This window comes from Chionomys nivalis, chromosome 11, assembly GCF_950005125.1.
Source record: "Chionomys nivalis chromosome 11, mChiNiv1.1, whole genome shotgun sequence".
Taxonomy (NCBI): Eukaryota; Metazoa; Chordata; class Mammalia; order Rodentia; family Cricetidae; genus Chionomys; species Chionomys nivalis.
In genome coordinates this window covers 20,678,713-20,705,379 of record NC_080096.1, presented here as the reverse complement: position 1 = coordinate 20,705,379, position 26,667 = coordinate 20,678,713, and the positions used below count along the sequence as shown (strand labels likewise).

At 44.4% G+C, this 26,667-nt stretch overlaps 1 protein-coding gene across 1 annotated transcript; it reads left to right on the top strand.

Moving 5' to 3' along the window:
• Positions 1 to 980: 980 nt before the first annotated feature.
• Positions 981 to 25,916, top strand: Srsf4 (serine and arginine rich splicing factor 4). Its single transcript, XM_057783893.1, has 6 exons — positions 981 to 1,310; positions 18,644 to 18,786; positions 19,735 to 19,847; positions 22,146 to 22,360; positions 24,248 to 24,337; positions 24,472 to 25,916. Exons 1-6 carry the CDS (start codon positions 1,204 to 1,206, stop codon positions 25,277 to 25,279), a joined length of 1,476 nt encoding a protein of 491 aa, XP_057639876.1. The 5' UTR covers positions 981 to 1,203; the 3' UTR covers positions 25,280 to 25,916.
• The last annotated feature ends 751 nt before the right edge of the window (positions 25,917 to 26,667 follow it).

The following is a 26,667-nucleotide window of genomic DNA, read 5'->3' as shown; positions in this document are numbered from 1 at the left end:
AATTCTGGAATTATTTTCAAAATAGCCAAAATTTAGGTATGGTGACACCTGAAATATATTCTTAGAAGGCTGTAACAGGAGGTTTCTGGAAGTCAAGGCCATTTGATATAGAAAGTTCTTGTATGAAAAAAACCTAAGCTGTATAGTAAATTAATAAAAATATTTAAGGAACTGCTCCTGGGAAGGAACGCTAAGGAAGCAGAAGAGAAAAAGGGAAAACTTTACACTGAACATCAGTTGAATTGAGAATGCAAACCCATTCTCAATTTGAGAGAAACAAAACCCATCAGTGACTGGGTAAAACTGAAAGGGAACCAATCAAAACTGAGTTCACTATGACCCAGAACAAGCACGTCCATGCCATTTGGTTATTCTGGCAGCACAGTGGACACCTATATATTACATTCTTAAAGGTTAGAAAACTTTCCTGTCGTGCCTCATCTAGCTGCAACGTATTAAAGTGGTCACTCGGGAGGCAGACGCAGCCAGACCTCTGTGAGACCAGCCTAGTCTACATAGTGAGTTCTAGGATGGCCAGGACAATAGAGCTTGTATCCAAAATAATAATCTGAGATGTAACTCAGAGGTAGAGCACTTGCGGGTCAGGTCCACAACAACGCAAAATAGTAAGGAATCGTTTATTTGAACAGTTTTACGTACCTAGTATAACTGTCAAGACAATACTACAAGGAAGATAAAGGAGGCCCAGAGACCTGAGAAAAGGAAATGGGCTCAAGGTCACGGATCCACAAACTTCCCACCCGGAACGTTGACCCGTAAACCGCTCGGACGCAGAAACACACTCGGGAAAAGGACAAAGGATGGACCACCCGCTCGGCGCGCACCCGCGCACACTTCCGGGGGAAGTGCCGACGCCACGCCGAGCTCGCGAGAAGACGTGCTGCAGCTGTCGCTCACCCGGCCAGGCCCCGCCCCGCGCCGGCGCGCCTCCAGGAAGGCCCTTCCCCCAGCTCTGGCCGGGCGGGAAGCGGGCGCGCGCTCCCTCCCGTTCCCCTCCGCCCGGGGTGGGGGGAGGGCGCGGGGGCGCGCGTTCTCGAGCTGCGTGCTCGCGTACGTCGCCGGGCTTCGGCTGCGTCCGTCCCGCCGCCCGCCCGTTACCGCCGCCGCCGCCGCCGCCGCCGCCGCCGCGCTCTCCTTTCGCCGGCCGCCGCCTGAGGGGGGCCGGGGCCAGCCGCCGCCGGGATGCCGCGGGTGTACATCGGCCGCCTGAGCTACCAGGCCCGGGAGCGCGATGTGGAGCGCTTCTTTAAGGGCTACGGGAAGATCCTGGAGGTGGATCTGAAGAACGGGTGAGGAGGGCGGCGGAGGGCCCGGCCGGGGGGCTGACAGGGCCGCAGCGGTGGCTGGGAGGCCGCGGCGACGCGAACGCAGCGCTCTCTGGGGCGCTAAGCCGCCGCCGGCCTCCTCTGCTCCGCCATGGCGGCGGCGCCTCGGGGGCGCGGGTAGGCCCGACTCCCACTGCGCCTGCGCGGGCGGGGGTGGTGGCGGGATAATGGGGACGGCGGCCCGGGTTGGGCTGGGGCTCCGGGCGCCGGGGAGGCCTGGGTTTCCCTCGCTGGGCCGCGGGACCGAGGCCTGGTTCGTCTCTGGGGAGAGGTGGGCCTTTCCCGCTCTGAGGCTGCTGGGAGCAGACGAGGTTTCCGGCTCCCTTCTCCCTGGTCGCCTGCTTGCCCGGCCGAGCCGGAGGGTTCCCGGCGCGTGTTTCCGGGGACCGGAGCGCTGGCTTTTTCTGTGTGCCACACTTTTTTTGGGCGGGAGCCTCTAGTTTGAGTAGTGTAGTGACAGTTTCGAAAGTATCGTCTTGCCGCGCTGAAAGCTTTTCCCCGCTCCCTTTACGAGAGTAAATTAAAGTGCTAGCTCGTTATCTTGGGGGAGTCCGTACAGAGTTTCCACGCTGGGGTTTTGGCTCTCCGACCTGCCAGAAGATGCCTGCTGTTGGAGGATTTGCCGAGTGGGTAGTGGCCGCCCTGGCCAGGTCTGCGTCGACTCCTGGTGCAGGTGGAGACACAGATCTCAAAATTGCCTGCTTAACAGCCTCCCCCGTGCGGTCTGGGCGTGTAGCCCTAATCTGCTTTGGCGGACCAGGGCTAGCCGAGGCTACCAGCTGGGTTCAGGGGGAACGGGTGAGCCGTGCAGCCCGGAGAAGATATTCGCATATTTTGCTCGGGAGCTGAGGAATACTAAGTCGGACTTGAAAGGTGTTAAGCAGCGGAACGGCGTTGGAGGCACTAAGCCTGAGGAGCCCTTAGTTTTGTTGCCTTTGTTGTTTGGCTGGTTTCTAAGACTTTGCCGTTGTTCCGTTGAGACCAGTGGTAACTGACATTTGAGAAGAAATATACCTTAATATGAGTTGCACATGAGCCAGCACGTTCTCAGACTGTCTGGATTTCGAATTGATACTTAGAAGAATCTCCTTGCTGAGAGCAAGACTTCGGTGAAATGTTACAGACTACTGGGTTCGCATAAAGGGTTTAGACAGTTTCTTATTTTGTTGAGTGAACTTACAGAAAGTATTAGACAACGTGAGAGGATTGCTTTTTTGTGGTCCTTACCTTACATGTGAGAGATTATCCCCACCCACCCACCCTTTTTCCCCCTACAGCCCAAGTAAGTTGACAGAATAACTCTGGGTGAAACATGGGTTTTGGAAGTTAGATAAGTGAGAGTCAAATCCTGGGTCCTCAGTTTACGTTTCTTTAAGCAAGTGACTTAGTTACTCTGAACCTGTTTTCTCGGTTGATACTTTGGCCGTACACTGTACTGAAGTCCTATTAGGAAGTGTGTCAGCTCCTAAGTGTTTGAGAACAGTGTATTATTTGGTGAGGTCTGTTTTCTCAGGGTGTGGATGAGAGTTGGAAAAGGTAGTAGGGCAAAACTGAAGGGTGATTCAGATGTGTACCCCCAACAGGATGCCCGCATGTGCTTCATGATTGAGTAAGGCAGCAGAAGTGTTCTGTTCCTGACTAAACTGAATCAAGGAATACTGGTTCTCAGTTAGAACTCAGACAAGTAAAATGTGGAATAGTTTACTGAAATTGATTCTTTTTTTTAACTGTTTATTTTTGTTTTGTGCATTGATGTTTTGCCTACATGTTTGTTTGTGGTGTCAGATCCCCTGGAAATGGAGTTACAGACAGTTGTGAGCTGCCATGTGGGTGCTGGGAATAGACTCCAGGTCCCCTGGAGAAACAGCCAGTGCTCTTAACACCAAACCATCTCTCCAGCCCAGAACAGATTTTTCTTAAAATGAGCTTTGAAGTGGATTTACTAGGACTTGAAGAAAGAGAAGTGTCCAGAAACACATGTTTTAATTGGTGGAAAGGTGGTCTGGTAAGGACCATTTGTATGATACCTTCTAGCTGGATCAAGCCTCATGAGGATCTAGAAAGTAACACCAAACCCGAAACAGCTATTAAGAGTTTTACACTAGGGGATTGGAGTGACGGCTCCATTGTTAGGAGCTCTGGCTGTCTTCCCAGAGGACCTGGGTTCACTTCTCAACACCCATATAGCACTCACAACTGGCCCTCCAGTTCATGGGAATTTGACTCCTCTGGTTTCCTTGAGCACTAACTAGGCAGGGCTTGCAGTGCACAGACAAACAACAGACCATCCATACACATAAAAATAAATTTTAAAAGATAAATATAAAAATAAAAAAGATTTTTTAAAAAAAGTTTTACGCTAAATTTTAAATCATGAATAGAATTCAAAGGTTTTGAGGGAAACATGGAACAATTCAGGGGAGTGCTCAGAGGACAGACACTCACTGCCTGGGTGCTTCTCATTCTTATATTGCCGGATGATGGATGATGTGCACGAAATCCATCCTTATAGATCAAGGTTGAGTTAAGGAGTGCAAAGTATTTCTGAGATTTAAAGACAGGTGGGACAGACATCTTAATTCCATACAGTATGACCTAGTATCACTCAGAAATCATTACAGAAGAAAATAACTTGAGGGAAGAGGACGACAATGTGTTAGAGATGCTGGGGAGCTGAAGGAAGTGGAATAGGAGACGTAGCTATGGGTGTGAGTTCACAGTCTTCAACCTGGGGCAGTGGTGGACTTCCTTACAGGGAAGTGTCTGAACACTTCTGGATTGAAACTCTAGAACAGGTTTTGGATTAATAGGACTGTAAAGAATTGCTAGAGAGTTTGTTCACATTTATTAAGGTGAGATATCTTGTAGGTGTTGGCAGATGGGTTGTAAAGTTGAGAATTTAATTAGGTAATGGGGTAACATAGTTTCTACTTGCAAAATAGAGATTTACTATCCAGGAGAGGATTTTGTGTATACAAGCACTTCAGTGTTTCCTTGAGCCAGGCAACCTGCCTCTGTTTTAGAGAACTTGGAGACAGATGGTTCTTCCTAGGACTACAGGTGTGATGCAAATCTCCCTGGGGCTGTGTTGACCTTACACCTACCTGCCTCAGAGACCACCTGGTGCCACTCTGGGCAAGAGTGAACCAAGATTGAATTCTGGGAGTGTCTCAAAGAGACAAAACTACTAGTACCTTTTCCTGTCCCTTCAGCTTTTATGGTGGCTTTTATTGAGTTTGATTACATGTAGTATGGAGTTTCTTTTTTAGCAGTAAATCACTTTGTTGTAATGTCTAGACTTTTTTGTTTTTATGTACAGAATTTTCTCTCTTGCCACAGACATCTTGTAGTTTCAGTCACAGGTCTTTTAGTTTTGAGTAAAACTTAATACATCCTTAGGTGATTTGATTTACCTGCTTAGGAACTAGAAAAATAGGTTCCCAAATCATTGAGATTTTCTTTCTTTAGCTAGCTGGCTAAAGTCCTAAGTTCAAGCACTCAAGGGAAAGTGAGCTGGAAATGCCGGAGCTGTGTTTGATGTGACGGTGAAATGGTAGACGGCTAGAGTTTCGATAGAAAACTTGGGATTGGTGCTTGGTTTTCTTGTTTTCATTTCATTCTACTGGGTAGGTTTGTCTTTACCTTTGTTTAAAATTAGAGTAGTATGAAGCTTGGTGTGTGTGTTTTAAAACTCTTGCAGTGAGTTAGGTCCCTGTTGTGTTTCCCTATCCTAATCAAGTGCCACTGGGCCTTATTTGCTGAGAGGAATCCATGCATTTTCTCCATGGACTGAAGCCTTCCCAGGAGCTCGCTCTTTAGAGGGAGAGTGAAGGAGGTCTAGTTAAGCTAATGTTACGGGTAATAGATTTCTGGTGAGTTGAGCGCTGCCAAATAGCAGGTAAATGCTTTGCTGTTAGTGATGGCACAAAGCTATACACTCCCTAACAAAGTCCCACCACCTTAAGATCATCCTCCAGTCTTAAAAGTAGTGTGCCACTTGAACTGTGTCTCTCAATCATTTGAGTCTGGTTAGGAATTAATCATATTTTACTTTTTCTTCAAAATACAACATATTTCCCATTATGACAGTTTTACATTGCTTAACTTCTAATATTGGAAGGAGGGCAAAAGGTCATCCAGAGATGATTCTGCTTGTATTTGGGGCACATGGTCTAACTTTTTGTCACATCTAAATCTTTCACACATACATTTCCTTCTTTCTTTAATTTTTTTGGGTTTTTTGTTGTGGTGGTTGTTTTGTTTTTTGAGACAGGGTCTCACTGAGTAGACCTGGTTGGCCTCAAACTAAAAGAGATCCGCCATTATGCCCAGCTATACATCTATGCATACATATATTCCTTGTCTCTCTTCCCCCTTTTTTTCTTTCCTTTTTCAACCAACTTAGGGTCATGTGACACATTACTGCCTGTTTGCCTAAAAGCCTGGTCTGTCTTTGAATATTCTCTAAGTTCAACAACCTGCCTTGTATGATGTGTTCTGTTGTGCTAAGGATCCAACTCCAGGCTCCATGCATGGTAGACAAGTCACTCTACTGCTGAGCCATACCTCCAGCCTCTGTAGTTCGACTTTATAATGATTATATAGAATTGCTGTATATGAATTCGTTTTAGGGTTTGCATTTAAAGCTAAGTTAGAACTGACATTTAGATTGTTTTTGATTTTTCGCTATTTTATGTGGCACTAGAGAATGTTTTTATGTAAAACTTCTTGCACGTTTTTAGGATTTGGGGGTGCATTTTTATGTTTTCTGGTAGCCCTTGATTTCCAAACCAATAGGTTTTATTTTATTTAATTTATGTGTGCTGGTGTTTTCCCTACATGTGTGCCTGTGCAGCATGGGTCTGATGCCAGAATAGACAAGGTCTCCTGGAAATGGAGTTACAGACAGTTGTGAGCCACCATGTGGGTGCTTGGAACTGAACCTGAACCTAGGTCCTCCGGAAAACAGCCAAAGTGTTAGTAACTGTTGAGCCATCTCTCCAGCCCCAAATAATATTTTTACTTCCCTTGTTTAAGAACTCTTTGTTTTCTGAATTTTCAATAAACTGATTTTTTTTTCATTTAGCCTACCAGAGTTAAGAACTTTACAACATAACTTTTGACTTAGAGATTATGTGCAGCTTGTAGGTAATTCAGACAGTGTAAAAACCGGAAAGGAAGTCAGGCAGTGGTGGTACATGCCTTTAATCACAGCACTTGGGATGCAGAAGCAAGTGGATTCTGTGAGTTCAAGGCCAGTTTGATCTCTACAAAGCAAGTTCCAGGGCAGCCAGAGCTGTTAAACACAGAAAAACCCTGTCTCAAAAAGACGAAAGGGAGAAAAGAAAAACCAGAAAGGAGATATTATAGATCTTTTGATGTTTTCTGATGATATATTATGGTAATCCTAACATTTAGGGGGCTGAGTCAAAATTATCGTGTGTTCAAGGCTCAAGGCCAATCTGGACTACACTCTCTTGTTGCCAAAACTGGCCTTAAACCCACTATACTAGCCCAAGGATGACCTTGACCTTCTGATAATCCTGCCCTCTCCCTCCCAAGTGCTGGGATTCTGGATACGGGCCACCTAATCCATTTTATGCCAAGTATCAAACCCAGAGTTTCATGCATGCTAAGCAGACACTCCGACTAAGGTATAGCCCCATGTCTTGTGTGCTACTTTTTGTATTGTGTAATTTTCTTATTATATTGGAATCTTCACTGTTGGTTGCCTAAAATTCCTTGTCTAGCTGAGTTGTGCTTTGCCTAAATTATTTCCCTAGATTGTCTCCTAATTCTAGCTGTAATAAATAACCCTTTGTTGGATATCATGCATGAAAACCTTTTTTGCATTTTGTCTTAAGACATATTTCATGGAACAGAATTCATTAGTGAGCACACAAAAATTTTTTTTTTTTTTTTTTTGGATTTTCGAGACAGGGTTTCTTCGTAGCTTTTGGTTCCTGTCCTGGAACTAGCTCTTGTAGACCAGGCTGGCCTCGAACTCACAGAGATCCGCCTGCCTCTGCCTCCCGAGTGCTGGGATTAAAAGCGTGTGCCACCACTGCCTGGCCACACAAAAGTCTTAATGCATGGTGGTGCACACTTTTAATCCCAATAGGCAGAGGCAAATAAATCTCTGTGAGTTCCAGGCTAGCCAGGACCACATAGTAAGACCCTATCTCAAAAAGAGAAAGAACCACACCAGTTACAAGAACACCAGCAGAAGCTAAGAATGCACACATCGTGGCTACCTCACTGGCATTGAGCCATGCTATTAACATCTTTGCTGCCTGAAGCACAATGTGGCGGTGTCTTCTGATAGGATAGTTCCAGCTATTCAGGTGAAGGCCAGTCTGGGCAATGTAACTAACTAGTCCTTGTCTCAGAAAGAAAAGGAAAGGGAAAAAATTCAGTTTCAGTAAACAACAAATTCAGCCAGGTGTGGTAGCATTTGATTGTAATGCACTTGGGAGGTGGAAGCAGCAGAATCAGAAGTACAGCAAAGTGTCTGACTACTCAGAGTTTGAGGACAGCCCAGACCGTGTGAGACCTTGTTCTTACAAAAAGAAAAGGACAGAGCACTCGGGAGACAGAGGCAGGCGGATCTCTGTGAGTTCGAGGCCAGCCTGGTCTACAAGAGCTAGTTCCGGGAGAGGCACCAAAGCTGTAGAGAAACCCTGTCTCGAAAAACCAAAAAAAAAGACAGGACAGAATCCCAAATGAAGTAATAGTCATTGTTTTGGTAGTCTTATAACTATTACAGATGCAATCAATCCTACGTTACTTCTTTTCCCACAACATGAGAGATTTAAACTTTTTTGAGAAAGCAATATCAAACAAGACTATACTTTAAATTATATCTAAATATTTCTAACATAAATTACCCCGCTTCAGTTCTCTTTTCTTGGCTGCCAGACTCCTGATTTGTGTTATGAATAAACGTGACGTGTAATTATTTGGTCAAGACATTTTAAAATTCCATTCTTCGTTTAGTATATTGTTCCTCCTTTTCTCATTGAGATGACTGCTCAAATGAGAAGGCTGTGTGAGATAGCTCTTCTTAGAGCACAGAATGTAGACAGGATGTGGTTTGGGTTCCTGGAGATTTGGAATGCTTCCAGGTATTCCAAAAAGTGCTCCACATACCTAAAGAAATATCAGGAATGGTACTTGTAAATGTGTGAGCTAACACTGAGCTCTTAAGCAGTAGAAAACATTAACAACTTGCATTTGTATAGTCTCTCTTTAAGTCCATTTATGGGGGTGTGGCATGCCACAGCACGTGTGTGGAGATCACAGGAAAACTGTTGGGAGTCAGTTCTCTCCTTCCACCTTGTGGTTTCCCAGCATTCAACTTAAGTTGTCAGACTTGGTGAAAGATGCCTTTATCCACTGTTCCATCTCACCAGCTGCATAGTTTCTATTTCAACTGACTGTATGAAAGCACTTTATAAACAAGTGGTATCCCTGGTCTGTGCAACTATAGAAACTGAGGCATGTGATTGACAGGCCAAAATTGCAGAATGAATTTTTGAAAGCTCTAGAAACTATGGCATTGCTGTGACAGTCAGTCAAGCTTCTCTACTGTTGTTCCTTTCCTGCCTGGAGGGGTAATCTGGGTCCTCTGGCCTGTTCACCCTGTAGTCTTTTAGAGGCTTCTAATAAGCCGAAGAACCTAAAGTGAGACAGACTGTACTTACAGTGTTGGCCTTGGGCAGAGAATGGATGGGGAGTGCTAGGTTAACCCTCCTCAGGCTTTTCTGTCATGACCACCTGGGGTAGGATGCGTGTCAGGATCAGCACATATTTCAATGTTTTGCCATTCCTACAGCCTCTGTTCTTAGAATATCCTTTAAGCGAAGGGATTGTGCTCTGGATACCTTTTCTGGGCTGAGGTGAAATCCCAGGCTAGAGGTGATAGCTAATGCCAGACATGGCGCTAATGCCAGAAGAGACCTCCAAGAACTAGAGAGAAGAGGGCGACTGAGGGGAACTTTGAAAGCAGCCTGACCAGATGGTCAAGACTCGACAGGCTTCATGTGCAGTGAAGCAACAGATCTAAAAGAACTTGAAATTTTTCTTAAAATAATGAAATGGCCAGTTTGGGGGAAATGTATCTCCAAGAAATGGCATTGGCATCTTTAACAAAATTGAAGGGAAGAAGAATAGACAGCTACTGAGGGCCAGTTAGGAAAGGTCTGTGAACAGCTCAGATGCTCCCAGAGGCAGAAGCCTTGTGAGTTTAAACAGTCTGTTCCAGTGTGCTGAGAGGATGGACCACTTTCTGTGTAGATTTGGGTAGCACTGTTGTTGAGTGTGTCCTTGTTTTGGTGAGGGGGTATAATGGACATAGTGGTGCATGTCATTTTGTGTCCTAAGAAATGTGTTCTGAACTGGTAATAGTAATGAGGTCAGTAATCTTGTTTGTAGTTTGTGGTTTGAGCTTCGTGAACTTTAGTGTGAGGCCCTTTCAGTGTCAGAAGATTGAAAAAGAGACACGGGTGTAATTTTGGACCCTAGCTGCCTCATACTCCTTTAAGGAAAGCAGCTTTTTGACTTTAACTATTTAATAATGGCAAGGAGGTTATGGTTAGTATAGTTTGATCCACAGATTATTTACAAATGTGTTGCTTTCTAAGCATCCCATTTCCTAGGCTAAGAATATGGTAAGAGCAGTGAAGCGGCTTAGCGCACTTAGCTCTTTAACAATGTTGTTTCAAGGGAGGTGATAGGGCACACCTTTAATCCTGGCACTCAGGAAGCAGAGGCAGGTGGATCATCTACTTTAGAGTAAGTTTTATTTAGTTTTTTATAATGATTGTTTCTATTTTTCTCACCTCGGTACATAAATATTCCTTTAGAGATTCCTGGTAGCTACGCTGTGGCTTAAACCCCAGGCTTGGGTTGGGGATTTAACTCAGTGGTGGAATGTTTGCCTAGCAAGCCTAAGTCCCTGGGTTCAGTCTCCAGCTAAAAATCAAAGCAAACCTGGAGACTTGAATTTAGCTACTTTTCGTTAGATTTTTTTGTCATCAAACGATTTACTCCATGTTAGTCATTTTTCATTATTGTAACTATATACCCAAGCAAATGAACTTAAAAGGAGAAAGATATGTTTTAATTCACCATACTAGAAGTTTCAGTCCATGCTCAGCTGGTTCCTTGGCTATGGACCTTTGTTAAGGAGAATGTCTTTGTCAATTGCAACCTGTGGCGATAGAGACGCTCACCTTGTGATGACCAAGAGACAGAAACAAGAAAGGGCCTATATATTCTCCAAATACATACTATGATCCATGTCCTCCAACTAGGCCAAACCCACTAAAGTTTCCACTACTTCCTAGTAAGTCCATCGGATTATGAGCTCATTGGATTAATCCATTGATGAGATCAGAGCCCTCAAACTGTTGAAACTTTTATAGTTATTTTTGCTTCCACTAATGACTTAGTAGGAGACATTTACAACTGAATAGTGTTCACACAGTTACAGGGTTGGCATCTCTGCCTTCACTGTGCTCAACATGTGGGCATTTGTCTTCTCAGGCCTGTGCTCCTTGAACCCCTGGGGGTTTTTTTGTTTGTTTTTTGGGGTTTTTTTTTGTTTTGTTTTTTCCTTCAGATTCGCTTGTTAAGGACTGCTTTCTTTTGGTCTGGGAGGTGGCAGAGCCTGATGGGGTGTAGGATTTAGGTTAGGATCAGAGTTTGAAGAGTCTGAGAATTTTGAATAGCCTTAGTCAGAGACCCAGGTCTTAATTCTCTGTCTAGGAGATAGCAGTAGACCTCAGAATTGGGAAGGGTGAGTAAAGCAACGAGTGCTTCCTGTAATGCTTGACACATAGCAAGATCTAGAAAAATAGGAGTTGGTTAATATTACAAAGGAATTTGAAGAAAGCGTCCTGATGGGGTGGAGTAGCTTGGAATTAAAATTAAATCAGGTCTTAGATGTTGTATCATCCATTGCTACTGTTTTGTTCTAGTTGGAAGTCTGTAAACCTAATACTGACTTCTGGCCCATTTATTTTCTCCTAATATTCATGCATAAATATACAAATATTTTGGTCCCAGTCACCATTCCTTTGCAAAACTAATTAAATGTATCCTTAAGTAATGTCTCTGGTGATCACTCATGTCACCACAACTAGGTCCAAGTACCTTTATCCTTATCTAATTTTTGCTGATCCTTGGAAGCAAAGACAGACTGCAGGGGTTGATGCGGGACCTCCAGAATGGAGATTGCACAGAATAATCTTATTTTTCCTCTATTCTTCTAGTCTGTTATGTTCTGAACCCACACATGTTTTCGGAAGGACCAGATGGCTGACACTGGCTAATGGGAACCAAAAGACAAGAGTGAAAGTAACCCGGTTGTCTCATGCCCCAGCTTAGAGTGCTTCACCCTACCCCAAGACCAATGTCCTTTTTCTCTGGAGACTTCACTCTGCTGTACCAAAAAACTGCTACCACCTGGCTTATCTGAGGTTAGATTATGGTTAAGTCAAGCAGCAGTGCTTATTAAATAGAAAAGATTCTCTTCGGGACTGTGGGGAACAAGAAAAGCCTTTCAAAGGCTTTGGGATCTGTGTCTTAAAGCTGGGATTCAAGAGTCCTGAGCCTAGGTTCACCTCCAGCTCCACCACTTAAATGCTCCCTGACCGTGAACAAGCTGCCTGACCTCTCCGTGCCTAGTTATCTCATCATGAGTGAAAATAATAATTCACTCTTAGCCTTTATTATGAGTTACAAATGAAATATTATAGACAATAAAATATGTCTTTATTATGAGCCAGGCACTGTGCTAAATACCCAATAGGTGCTAGCCTTTATTATGTGAAAGCCCTCATAATTGATGAGATAATACAAACCAAAAGAAACAGGGCTTGAAAAGAAAAGCATTGCCTTATAAGACAAAATACTGACGGACGCACTAGAGAAATGGCTGGATGAGCATCAGGCATGCAAGGTTCTGGGGCTTCCTGAAGAAGGTTCTTCTCAGCCATGAGCAAGGTTGAAAGGATTCAGCTTATGTAGTCAGAGTGTTTAGAAGTACATAAAGATATTAGGAGACTTCTAAGCAACAGAGTAATTTCGCTGCTGGCTTTCCCCACTACAACAAAAGAGACAAGTTGCCTGAGTGAAAATAGCTGTAGTCTGCAATTATGATCAGACACAAACAGTCCCAAGGACCCAGCGCAGTAAGAAAACTAGTGAACTTGACAGTAGCTGCAGTGGATTACCAAAGGAGGATAGTCAGAAATGATTGCAAGGTTTTTGGGAGTGAATCAGGTGATCAGGGGCTCTGGAAGAGAGAAATCATGAGGTAGGTTTTCTTCTTTGAAGGTGGGGAAAGATCAAGTGCAGACTGAGCTGTGGCCAACCGTTTGCAGACCAGGAATCCACACTAGCTCTAATCAGAGAGCTCTTGGTGTGCGGGAACTGCCAGTTTGCCGACGTGAAAGAGCCCCAGGCTGGGTAATGGTGAGCCCTGAAGTCGCACCCCAGCTCTGCCACTGAGTGAGCACGGGTAAGTCTTCCACCTTCTCTGGATGGCCTTGATGGCCCTCCCTCCTCTGAGACTAAAGAAAGGGAGGGCAGAAAGCCAAGAGCAGCCTCCTTCCTGTCTCAGAATAGGAAAGGGTCTCAGGAACCTGCTCCTGGAGCAGCAGCTTGCCACTATGGGTTGTAAACTCCCTCAGTCACTGTGGAAGTCAGTTCACACCCATGACCACTGATGCTAAGCAGTAAATGTGACACTGGTTAATATGCTGGAAGGGCCTGGCTGCCGGTGCCCTGGAATGCTGCAGACCCGTGGAGTCAGGGCAGTCACACTGTTCTCATTCACACGCCTCTCCAAGTCGGCCTCACCTGACCACAAGAGTTGGCTGTAGAACTGTCTTTGTTCTGCAGGTTTCCGTGCACTTGATGCAGCTGTCAAGAATTAGTCCTTCCTGTCAGTGCCCTTTCCACTTCTTAAGACCCAAGTTGGCTGAAGCCTAGGATCAACTGAGTGCTTTGAAAAAAAAGCTGTTTGATTCCTGTTCACTGAATACCATTTCTTTCAGGGCAGATTTAAGGGCTCTGCCCTCAAAATACAGTGCTACTGGCTCTAGATTGAGGGTTCAAGCCACCCTGTGGGTTAACTTCAACAGATGAAAATTTTTCCTTGGCTACAGCAACATCCCTAATCCTGACCAGCCATGGAGAGGTTCGGTTCTTACAAGGAAAATGAGTGAATGTGGGAATGGCTCACCACATTGGGAAAGCAAAACTCACATCCTGCTGATGGTTGGCTGAGGACTGTCTTGTCCACATACAAAGAAAAGCATGTGGCACAGTTTTAGGACAAAGGTGAGCAGAGATCCACTGTGGAAAGGGGCACATTTCCTTATTGAGAGACCATCCGAGGCATGCTCCTCGGTAAGCAGTGTTGGTGGGTGTCTGCAGTCGCATGGAGGCTTGCTTTCCCTGCTCCTTGTATCCACTCCCCGGCAGCACCCCCTAGTCAAACCTGCTCAATTAGTCATTGAGTAGCTCATCTCCAGGCCAGCGTGCTTATCATTTCTCCCCTAGGCCTGTGCTCCAGTCTCTGATGAGTGAGGGTGTTTGGAGGACAGACAACCCTAAATAAACTATTCTGAAGAGGGTGAGATAAGTGGCGACCTCTTCCGTGAAACATCAAGGAAAATGCAAACCTCGTGGTGTTCAGGACCTTTGTTTGGTATTTACAAGTACTGGGGTCAGAGAAAGCCTGCTTGGCAGCATTGTGAATTTGGGTGATAATAACTCTTGCAAGAAATGTGACTAGCATTTCTAAAATGGATAGCTTAAGAGACCTTGTATTGAAATCAATATGTCATTCCAGTTGTACTTTTTCAGTTTGACCAATAACTGAGCAGTACTAGAGCATTCATTCCAGGGGTGAGAATGGACCAAAATCCGAGCAGCCATGGGTGCAACATGGCTTTGCTTTATGCTGTCCAGGTACCCACTGGAGTTGTTTCAGAATCATAAGGCTTCATAAGGAGAAAGTAATACTAGCTTTCCCTCCCCCTCATTCTTTTGACTGTGTTTGTCAGGATATGCCAAGGCCATGGGAAACACTTTGGCAAAGAAGCAATAGAGAATCACTGAAGGAAAATTTTGTGTTTAATTGAAGTGTTGTGTGTGTGGTAGTGCTTACACATAGCATGAAGAAAGCATAAAAGGCTGCCACCGTAGAGGAAGTTGAGATATGGGTTTTTAATCAGTCTCTGCAAGATAGAGCCTTCACTTAAATTCCTTCTCCCCAACTCCCTCACACTCATCAGTCTCATGCTAAAATCTCTTTAACAGTGTTCTTAATGCAGCAGCAGCAGGTTTATAGTTAGAGAAATTTATCTGTCCAAGTCGTGTTTTGTGGGACTTACAGGTCCCACCAGGTGCTTTGTCATGTGATAAAGTCACACGTATGCCTCAGAATCCCTCCATACCTGGACAGGAAATTCCAAAGAACTTTGATGGTTTTTTGAGAATAGGTCAGTTTTGTGTTACTTGGTATGAAGTACAAAATAGGTGGTGTTCATGTCAATATTTAATTTTAAAAATACATTTATTAGCTGTGCAGTGGTTATACATGCCATTAATCCCAGCACTTGGGAGGCAGAGAGGCAGGTGGATGTCTGAACTCCAGGATAGCCAGGGCTACATAGAGAAACCCTGTCTCCAAAAAGGGGGGGGGGGGATTTAAAGAAGGGTGCAGGTTGGTTTTTGAAGAATCTGTTAGATTTTCTTTTTGAAGATATGAAAATTTAGCTGAAGGACTGCTAAGTTTTTTTAAACTAATTTGGGAACCACAGTTTTAAAAGACATCTTAGATAATAAAATGTTAAATTTATCCCTGACTCTGGTGTTACTCTCTCTTGGTCTAGACCTGCCCAATTTTGAAATTTTAAATTATTCACTCATTTAGTATACTCTTGATGTTAAGTCAACTATTTGAATACCCCCCATAAAGGCTACTAAACCTTAGTTGTATGTAGCATATACTCTTCCTTGGCGATTAGGCACAAACAAGTTTGCTGTAAAGTTTGTTCCTTACAGAACTGGGCCTACAGCCAGTCCAGCTGACCATCTTAATATAGTTGTGAGTCAAAACTCCGCACAAAAGCCCTGCTGAGTTCTTAATGAGAGAGTTCTTTAACTTTTGTGCCTCGGTTTCTCATTTGTGAAACTGGGTTTACTGGTACCTGACTCTTGAGTGCTATGAATATTAAAGTCATATTGTTTAGAATAAGAGGTTGTTTGATGAATACATTGTATTACTTGCCCAGGCTTCTGCCTCCTTGGGGGGCCATTCACTGGACCTGCTCACAGAAAGCAAAGCTGAGTGGACAGCATTTTGGTAGAAATACACTAACCTAATGTTTGTTCCATCCTCAGAACCAGAATTCCCCACCGTTTCTCCATAGTATTTTTGTGATTTCAGCTCCATCCAGCATGCCATTGGCATAGGGAAGTGACAATCTAATGTCTGATTTGATCTTTGATCTGGACTTTGCCATTAAAATGCTCCAAATAGATTTTTAAGCTTTTCACGGAGGAGTCACCAAAGCTTTCTTGTGAAATAAATTGGACCTTAAGTCAACTATTTGAATAAGTACCCCCATAAAGGCTACTAAATGACCCCCTGTGGAGTTTTTAGAAGTAAATATTAGGAAATACAGGAACAATTTCCTTTGGCATCATAAATTGTCCCCGTGTCTTACTTCAGCCTCAATGGTAGAGATTGGTCTATCTGAGCATTGATTTATGTTTAAATGACTGTGCCTCCCCTAAGTAGGCTGTCACTGCTTTCCTGAAAGGTCACATGAGCTCTGCATATAAGCCATAGAATGGGGTGGTCTCTGCTGAGAACAGCATCACATAGGAGTCTAAGCTGAAGCCTCACTGGGCCCACAGCTGCTGGGATTCTTGCCTCATTTGCCCTGCAGGACTTAGGGTCTTGGGTTTGTGATTCTGTGATCTGTAATATAAACCTTAAGTATTTGGGGAAAATATTTTTTGATTTTCCTGTAATTGATTTGTTTAGTCTTTAGGAGTTGGTGCTGTTGTGACCTCACATTAATTCTCTTCTGATCATTGGCGGGTGCTGAGCCAGTGGATACCTTTTAAAGAGAGAAAGCCATTTCATCATGCCCATGACAAGTGTTCTTGCCTATCTTTCTACTTGGTGTCTGCTTGTCACCTGGTGCCATGAGCAGAGGAGAGCAGAGCTGGTCCAGGACTGGTCTACACAGTTAGAGAAAGGACCATACTTGGATCTTTTTGGTATTTTATGATCTCTAAAAGATCCTAAACCAAGCCAAAGTAAAGTAGTGTTTGTATTTGTTGTTGTTGGTTTTTTTTTTTTTTTTAATTTGCTTTTTGAAAAACTTTACCTTGCCAGGTATGGTGGCACACACCTTTAATCCCAGCACTGGAGACAGAGGCAAGGTGGATCTCTATGAGTTTGAGGCCAGCTAGGGCTATAGCAAGACCTGATCTCAAAAACAATCACTTTCCTGTTGACTCATCTTACCTAGAAGGGGAAAGGCAGCTGCAATATAGTGTCCCTTTAGGGTTTTTAGTGACTAGTAGTTTTGAACATGAGTAGTTAGGAAGGCTTTCTTTTATTTGCCTTGACAAATGCAACAGCATGTTTAAGACCATTATTATTATTGTACTCTTAATTCCAGCCTGTGGAAGCCTGTTTCAAAGATTCCACAGAGCTACATGAGCAGGTGTTCTGAAAACACTTCCTGTTAAGTAGGTGTCTCTTATTTTTGTTTTTTTTTTTAATGGAGATTTTTTTTCTTAAAGTTTGAATGCCACTTAAAGGACCCTGTAAAACAAAAGGGGACCACCAAGCTCAGTGAATAAAGATGCTTTCTACCAAGGCCGACTACCTAAGTTCAATTCTTAGGACCCATGTGGTGAAAGAAGAGACTCAACTCCCACAAGTTTTCCTCTGACCTACACACAGGAGCCATGATGCATACTTTTTTTTACTGTAATTTAAAAAAATTAACTCTCTAAACCTTGTCACCTTGAGAGATTTGTTTGGAAAGAACTCTTTAGTAAAGGTAAATTTCAGCAATTTTGCATTCTAATTTGACATTTTAACTAATAGATCACCAACTCAAGAAACCGGACTAGGTAGACACAGTGGTACACACCTGTAATCCACACACGGGGAAGGGGGGAGCTACTTAGTTCAGGGCCAGCCAGGGTTCCACAGTGAAACCCTACCTGCCCCCACAGAAAAAATAATCCTGAGATTTTTGTTGTTGTTGTTCCTGGCAAGTCTTGTGGCCTGTGTCCAGTGTCATTGTGTTTAAAGAAGAACAAACACTGTTTGCACTGTGCACAGCTTGCAAGAATCTAAAGAACTGGCTTGTAACTCCTTTGTGACAGGGCAGGATCCGAAGGATGACTTTGGTTTTTAAATACAGACAGTATTCACAAAGCAGGTCTTTCATAGACCAAACTAAATCTTCATTCAAGAGAATTTAACCTTGCTTGTAGGTATTTTACAAATTCTGTACTTTGCTTAAAAAACTATAGTCTGTAGCAGGCATTAACAGGATTTGGGGGGCAGTTTACCCTACATGTATTAAACCACCAACCATATCTTTTCTCGAAAGTATCTAGTAATACAGTATATAGGCTCTTATACAGTGGTGTGTAGACAGTTCCAGCCTATCTCCAGACACCATGGAAATGAACTTGGAATCCCACGGGGAAGTAAGCAACTCCAGGTGTTTTCTCCAGTAATTTCTAGAACAGTTAATGCAATTGTGACTGATTTGTTTAGGTAGAATACAGGAACTCTCAAAAAAAAAAATCTTTGGCAAAAGAATCTTAAGATAATGTGACTTTTACCTGCTTTATACTTTGAACATGATTTAGCAGTTAATAAAACAGTGCATCAGTGGAGGCCCAGCTGCACCTAAGGTACACATGTAAAACTGCCAGAGGGTGAGTTTTCATGTGGTGTTTAAAATATCACAGATCGAGTCCCAGGAAGTGCAGAGTTTTGATTCCTTAACCCAAGCAGCCCTTGAAAGCATTTGCTGCTGCTTCCTGCTAGACTTTACACAGCCTTTGACTCTTGCAGTTGCCTGTTGGCACAAAACAAGGTGGTTCTGGCTACACAAAGAGAAACTTGGCCCTTAGTTTGCAACCCCAGCCTGTGCTAAGCATGAACCTCGTTGATTTCTGACATGTTAATGGAGCTGGTTGCCAGTGGTGCTGACCAGGTTTTGTTTGCTCTCTTGTAGGTATGGTTTTGTGGAGTTTGATGATCTGCGTGATGCAGATGATGCTGTTTATGAGCTGAATGGCAAAGACCTCTGTGGTGAACGAGTCATTGTTGAGCATGCCCGAGGCCCACGCCGGGATGGCAGTTACGGTTCTGGACGCAGTAAGCATTTGAAGAACATATTTTTATCAGTTACATGCCTTTGTTATAGATGCTAATTTTTATCATTTTTTTTAAAAAATATTTATTTATTTATTATGTGTACAGCATTCCTTCCATGTGTGCCCGCAAGCCAGAAGGGGGCATCGGGTCTCATTATAGATGGCTGTGAGCCACCATGTGGTTGCTGGGAATTGAACTCAGGACCTCTGGAAGAACAGTCAGTGCTGTTAACCACTGAGCCATCTCTCCAGCCCCAGATGCTAATTTTTAAAGTAATGTTTTATTTAAAAGTACTGATACTTAAGCTGTTTCTATAAGATTGTATCTTTTAAAATACAGAATTGTAAATTTTTAAAACTCAATGGCATAAATTTGTTTTAATGCTTCATAATGTTTAATGATGTGCTTGTTTTCCTCTGTAATGCAATTGTTTCACATATATTTATGAAAGATCTCAATTTTAATTAAAAGAATCCTTTGAGGCTAAAATGACCACCTGTTCCATTTGCTCACCTTGGTTACCCTTCTATGAGTGGCCCTTGGCTGACCAAAATGGGAAGCCATGTGATGACCACAGTCATACTCAGAACTGGGTGGTGAGAACCCTTTAGCTGCAGATGAGATTAGGTTCTCTTTATTTTCCCTCCATGTAAAATATTCACAAAAAAATTTAATCACCATGGGTAGTAATAGTAACTGATTTAATAACTTGCTTTTCCTAAATTGTTATCTTTTATGTATGCTAATTTAAAATATAAATATTAACTGACGAGTATGTGTTATAGCTTGCTAAATTTTTATGTTTAAACTCTAGAATAAAAGATGAGCCTAAGGTTAAAATACACATGCCATTGTTTGGAGAGGGGGCATGAAGTTGCATATTTTGAGAGTCTGCTGTGTCATCTTCATTTTACACTGTAGTAATTCGTCTGTCTGAACCTTCTAAAGGTGGATATGGCTATCGAAGAAGTGGGCGAGATAAATATGGTCCTCCTACCCGCACAGAGTACAGACTTATTGTGGAGAACTTGTCAAGTCGGTGCAGCTGGCAAGACCTCAAGGTTTGGGCCTCATCAACTTCTCAGATAAGGTTGGGCATGGGTAAGAGTAGAAAATAAGCAATTTATGCAGGCCTGGGCATTCACGGTGTAATGGTTACAGAGTTAAAACCACCAGAGCATTGGGCAGTTCTCCAGATAAAGGTCCTATAGGAGTACAAAGGGCATCAAAACACCACTCCTACTTTACATAGGAGGAGGCTAACTGCTCCAAGGAATCGTTTGTATTACATGGAATTTTCCATTGCAGACAGTGTTCTAGGGAGCTAATGGGGTGGAGCTGCATAGAAAAAGCTAAAACAGCCCATGTTTCTGTTAACCCAAGCTCGAACATTGCAGATGTCAGCTTCAAGTGTGGGTCGGCACAATGAAACTGTCTAGCCTGTGTTCTTTTGTAAGTTTTGTTTCTCAGTCAGGTGTAGTATGCTTGGATAAGCGGTCAGGGCAGGAAGATCATGAATTTGAGGCTAGAACTACATAGTGAGTTCCAGAAGTGAAACCTTATCTCAGAAAGATGGTGGGGGTCGTCCCCTCTTTCAAGAAATACCGAAGCCAGGTGGTGGGGGCACACCCCTTTAATCCCAGCACTTGGGAAGCAAGAGTTGGGCAGATCTCTGAATTGGAGGCCACCTGGTCTACAGAGTGAGTTCCAGGGTAGCAAAGACTATGCAGAGAAACCCTGTCTCAAAAAAAAAAAAAAGAGGAAGAGGAGAGAATTTGGTTCCACAGGCAATTTCACAGTTTCCCTGTGTAGCCTGGCTGTCCTGGAACTCACTCTATAGACCAGGCTGGCCTCTAACTCCTCTGTCTCCCCAAGTGCTGTGATTAAAGGCATACAGTACCACACTTGAAGGAGGCAACTCTTATAGGGGTTTACTCAAAGCCATACTATGGGGCTCTCCCTAACTTTGCTTCATGAAAATATAATTCCATCTGGGTGGTGGCATACACCTTTAATCGTAGTTCTCTGGAGGCAGAGGTAGGCGGATCTCTGTGAGTTCCAGGCCAGCCTGGTCTACAGAGTAAGTTCCAGGACAGGCTCCAAAGCTGCACAGAGAAACCTTGTCTCGGGATGGGGGTGGGGATGATTCCATATTTGATTCTTACGGTCTCTGTTCACTAATGACTATCTCACTGACCTTAAGCAGTTAACTTCGTTGAAATTTACTGTCCATATCTGTAAGATTGATAGTTATTTATATCTGCCTATGTGGTTATAATTAGGAGTAAACACTTAAAACATGAAGGAGCATCAGTATGAAGCTGCTGTTAGGAGCCATCTATTATCCATCACTATTTGGAAGCGTGGCTAGCTGAAATAAAGTAGTGGCTCTGGGGACTGAAGAGGTGGTTCAGCAGTTAAGAACACTTGCTCTTGGGGCTGAAGAGATGGCCCAGTGGTTGAGAGCATTGGCTGCTCTTCCAGAGGACCCAGGTTCAATTACCAGCATCCATATGGCAGCTCACACTTGTCTGTAACTCCAGTTCCAGGAGATCTGATGCCAGTGCACATAAAGTTAAATGTTTTTTAAAAAGAACACTTGCTCTTCAGCAGGGCTGCATTTGCACCCACATGGTGACTCAAAGCAGTCAGCCAGGCATGTGAGTTTGTAACCAGGTACAGAGGACCCAGTACCTTCTTCTGACCTCTGAGGCCACGTGCAAGCAAACACTCATACACATATAGAAATTAAAAACTAGTAGCATTGGCCCAGCTTTTTACCAGTTGTCTTCACCCTCATCTTGTCAGGGTAATCCATTTTGGTCTAACTATGACTAATGTCCTAGTTTGGATGGCCCCCAGCCCTTTATCCAGAACCCATACTTCTGCAAATAATCAAATTCTGTGCAGAGGCATTCTTGATTGGATTATGACTAATGATCAAAATCTAGGTGTAACCTCCACTCACGATAATTGAGAAACCTTCAAAAATATGCAGGGGTGGTGACTAGGAATGTTAGGTATATTAAAACACTGACAGACATGTTTGTGATATAGCAAGTAGGGAAATGCCATAAAATGACCTGCTCAGTGTCTTCAAACTTGGTCAGGACAGAACTCAGCAAAATGAACGCATACCACAAATGTCTGTCAAGTGTGTTACACACTAACACTGGGAATTAGACAATGCCCTACATCTTAAATTCTGCCCGGAGTCATTCCTCTCCTTTATTCATACATCTGTTCTTCGACTTGACCACACTGCCTGAGACAATGAAGACAGAGGCCTATGGTCACTTAGACCAGTTTCAGTTGCCTTTTGCACTTTAACTTGTATTTTTTTTTTTTTTTTTTTTTAGGATTACATGCGCCAGGCAGGAGAAGTGACGTATGCAGATGCTCACAAGGGACGAAAAAATGAAGGGGTGATTGAGTTTGTGTCTTACTCTGATATGAAAAGAGCTTTGGAAAAGTTGGATGGAACTGAAGTCAACGGCAGAAAAATCAGACTAGTTGAAGACAAGCCAGGTTCTAGACGGCGCCGGTCTTACTCCAGGAGCCGGAGTCACTCAAGGTACTGTTAACATTGTGAGTGGGCATTCTACAGTAATTCACTAAGCAGCATGGACAGCCCATTCCTGCTCTCCTTTGGGGTTCTCCGAGCATGATTCCATGCGGTTCAGTAACTCAGGACTTTGATCTGAACATTTATTTGTGAAACTCCTGAACTCTTACATCACAAATATAAACAGAAGTAAAGTCCTTTTTCTGAGGCACAACTCAGTGGCCTCACCTTTCTTCTGGAGAGCTGAGTCACAGACTGGGTTAGATGCATGTGTGGCCATTGTGCCTGTGCTTACTCTTCTTGATGAGCAAGTCTCAAGAGTAGAGGTCACCAGCCAGACCTGGTCCCTGCCTTCCCTGGAGAAAACCGGCAGTGAGCAAGTGGTGACCATTGTGACGGGTGCACAGGGCTCTCTCTAGAATGAGGCAAGGGTGACTTTCCCAGGATAGCGAGCTACAACTTTTCATACATTTGTGTTGAAGTGAGGCTGTCTAGTGCATTTCCCCCCAGTTTAAATTCCCTGTGAACTCAAGGCTAGGACTTGCAACATTAAAAACAGGGCATACTTCAACAAGACTACAGCCTTAAGTAGTGCTCTGTCCCTAACTTCTGTTGCACCATAAGTAGCATCTGTGTGACTGACCACTGTCTAGAAACAACAAAGGTACTCTTTTGGTGTCTCTGGATGTGTGTGTGTGTTGTGTTCCACTACAGTCATGATTTTAGTACTCAGGTTGATTCTGTCTGCTGTCACTGGAGCCCTGTATCTTCAGTCTCCTGCCTTTTCCTGTTTGCTTTCCATTTGAATGCACTTCACTGCTTCCCCATGCCTTTCCTTGTGGTCATTCTCAAACCTCAAAGTTGAAAGGCCAGTTTGGATACGATTGCAGTGGTTCTGCCTTGTTTTCCTTCCTTCCTTTGTATTTATTACATACTCTTGTGTTTGCACTGTGTTCTGAAGCACATCGTAAGTTACAGCACTTACCTAACTGTCCCCAAGAACACACACAGTATATAATTGGGTCTTTACCAGATAGCAAAGCGATATTCCTATTTACCTGGTTGCTCCATGGGTGTGTTTGTGCTGGAGTGTTTCCTGGCCAGGACCCGGCTCAGTCATATAGCAGAGGTCATCAAGTCTCTTTAACCTGGAGCATGCTCACATGTTGTCTTTGACTCTTGGCACTGGAATTACGAGCATGCACCACTATGCCCTACTGCTATGTGAAACAGATGGCTTTTGATTGAAAAAAATATCTTGGTTTGCTCTAGACAGCCTATTTTTTATACAATTAAAGTTCTTTATGTGTGTGGTTGTTTTGCCTGCATGTGTGTCTGCATTTGTGTGTGCTTGCTGCCTGCCAGGGCCAGAAGAGGCATCATATCCTTTGGGATTGGAGTTACAGACCGTTGTGATCTGCCATGCGGGTGCTGCATATCAAACCTGGGTCCTCTGCAAAAGTAGCCAGTGGTCCAAACTGCTGAACCATCTCTTGAGCCACTCTAGACAGTCTTTTATTGGCAGTCTTTTTTTTTAAGTTTTATTTTATATGTATGGGTATTTTGCTTTGCATGTATGTCTGTGGACCATGTGCGTGCCTTGTATTTGCTGAGGTCAGAGGAGGGGAGGTTATTAGATCCCCTGGAACTAGAGTTAAAGATAGTTGTGAGCCACCATATGAGTGCTGGGAATGAACCCAGGTCCTCTGCAAGAACAAGTGCTCTCAAACACTGAGCCAACTCTGCAGCCCCTTGTTGGTAATTTAAAGTTTTTGTTTTCTCACTTGCGTGTGGTGGTACACACCTTTAATCTCAAGAGGTAAGGCAGGTGAATTCTGTGAGTTTTCCAGGCCAGCAAAGGTTAATGAGACCCTGTCAAAATTTTTCTCTCTACAGGTCCCGCTCTCGAAGCAGACATTCCCGGAAGAGCAGAAGCCGAAGTGGCAGCAGCAAAAGCAGCCATTCAAAGAGCCGATCCCGATCCAGGTGGGCCTGCACCTTCCCTCGTCCTGGCTGCTTCCATGCATTAGATCGAGCCCCACGTGCTCTGTGCGCTCTTTACTTCCTGACTTGCAGAGTGTCTAGTCACCTGTTACTCACTTAGCACCTATGTCTTCCAGGTCAGGTTCTCACTCCCGCAGTAAGAGCCGCAGCCGCAGTCAGAGCCGCAGCCGCAGTAAGAAGGAGAAAAGCCGGAGTCCCAGCAAAGACAACAAGAGCCGCAGTCGCAGCCGTAGTGCTGACAAGAGCCGAAGCAAGAGTAAAGATCATGCTGAGGACAAGCTCCAGAACAACGACAGTGCTGGCAAAACCAAGAGCCGCAGCCCCAGCCGCCATGGCAGTAAGAGTCGGAGCAGGAGCAAGGAGAGGAGAGCAGAGGAGGAGAAGCGAAGGAGCATGAGCAGGAGTCACAGCCAGGAGAAGAGACGAAGCCAAGAGAAGAACCTTCTCAAGAGTCGGAGCCGAAGCCGCAGCAAAGGGGGCAGCCGGAGCCGCAGCCGCAGCAAAAGCAAGGACAAGCGGAAGGGCAGGAAGAGAAGCAGGGAGGAAAGCCGAAGCCGCAGCCGCAGCAAAAGTGAGCGCAGCCGCAAGCATAGCAGCAAGCGAGACAGCAAGGTCAGCAGCAAGAAGAAGAAGGAGGACACCGACCACTCCCGGTCACCATCCCGCTCAGTGTCAAAGGAGCGGGAGCATGCCAAGGCAGAGTCTGGCCAGAGGGAAGGCCGGGCTGAGGGGGAGAATGCGGGTCCCAATCCAGAGCCCCGAGCTAGGTCAAGATCCACTTCCAAATCCAAACCTAGTCTCCCTGCAGAGTCGCGCTCCAGGTCGAAGTCAGCTTCAAAAACACGCTCTCGGTCCAAGTCTCCATCCAGGTCTGCTTCCAGGTCGCCCTCCCGATCTAGATCCAGGTCCCACTCAAGATCCTAACTGGCTATGCCACACTGGAACTGCCGAGAAGTCTTTTGTACATGTTGGTAGCCGTAGCACAAGAGTGAAGTAGAACACCCTCACCGCTGTACATTGAACTCCCCTAATGGTGTGTCTCCAATTGTTCAATCTCAGTGCTTCCTCGGTACCGCCTCCTGGCGCCAGGCCTCCCGCTCCTCCACTGAAAAGCAGCTCCTCAAACCTCCCTTTACTCACAGCAGGACATCCAAATGCCTTGGCTCTAAGGCCTGGCCACGGCTAAAGGGAGCTCAGCACCCCGACGGCTTCTCGGGCTGGAATGATGGCATAGGTAGGTGTGGTGAGTTCAACCGTTTTGCCCTTGAATTGATGCCCTTTGATGTATGCCACGTAGTGAAAGTGCAAGTCTTCAGTTTCCCACCACTTTGGTTTCCTATTTTTGGACTTAACAACGTTGTGAATAGCACAGTCAAGAGAAATTGATACTGCATAGCCCATAGGAAGTAAACTGTAGAGCTCCATATTCTGGTATTGTGATTATATTGTTTTATATTAAAAAAGAAAATTTTTTTTAATTTTATTTTTCCCCGTCTTGCAAAGTATAGTGACCCGTTTCCATTAAATTTGAATAAAGACTATTTTTGCTTGACAAAATTTCATCGTGCTTGAATCTAAGTAGCATTTCCTGATGTGTCATCTGTCCTGCTGTTTTTCCTGTGAGGAAACAAGACTTCCCAAAGGACTTTCTCACCCAGCAAAGTGAAGGTGAGTCCCCAGAGTTTTTGATTCTGGGGTTCTCTTGAGAAGCTTGTAATCAAGCTGAGGAGAAATGAGGCCATCTGGAAAGCGCTTCACCAGTGAGTTCTTCACAAGCAATCGGTTCTTCCGTGTTTGTTCTTGTCGTGGGGCTTCCCACCATTGATCCCTTCACTGTAAAATCTGAACTGAAGCCGCTGGGTTACCTTCTCCCGGTCGTTCTTGCATTAACTGCTACTTAGCTTAGGAGATCCCCAGACCGCTTCTCCAACCTGGTGCTTGAGGGTTAGCACAGCAAGGACGGTACTGGGCACCTTAGTCCATGTGACAAGCAGGGAGGACAGAGCTGCTGCACAGGAGTCTGCTGATCTGTCCCTGGAGTGCAAGCTGTTCATAGAATACAAAATAACTGTCCCCTTCCCAGAGTAGTGACCTGTCTGTAAATGGCCAACACTGAAGGCGGCCACTGAGGCTTAGGCTTGAAGACGTGTTCAGAAGGCACACTGGTTGGAAGGAAAATTGAGCAAACCGCCCAGGTTGAAAAGCATAGGCAGTGTTCCAAGGAATATGGGTTTGAGCAATTGGCAGGGCAAGCCCAACAATGGTGATACCCAGATAAAGGTATGGGAGGAGCGCCAACCTCTGACCTGTCA

What these genes read in the sequence shown, in the direction of transcription:
- Srsf4 (XM_057783893.1), top strand. Translation starts at nt 1,204, where the DNA reads ATGCCGCGGGTGTACATCGGCCGCCTGAGCTACCAGGCCCGGGAGCGC. An exon ending in GAGGTGGATCTGAAGAACGG is followed by an intron (nt 1,311 to 18,643) that starts GTGAGGAGGGCG and finishes GCTCTCTTGTAG; the next exon opens with GTATGGTTTTGTGGAGTTTG. An exon ending in CAGTTACGGTTCTGGACGCA is followed by an intron (nt 18,787 to 19,734) that starts GTAAGCATTTGA and finishes AACCTTCTAAAG; the next exon opens with GTGGATATGGCTATCGAAGA.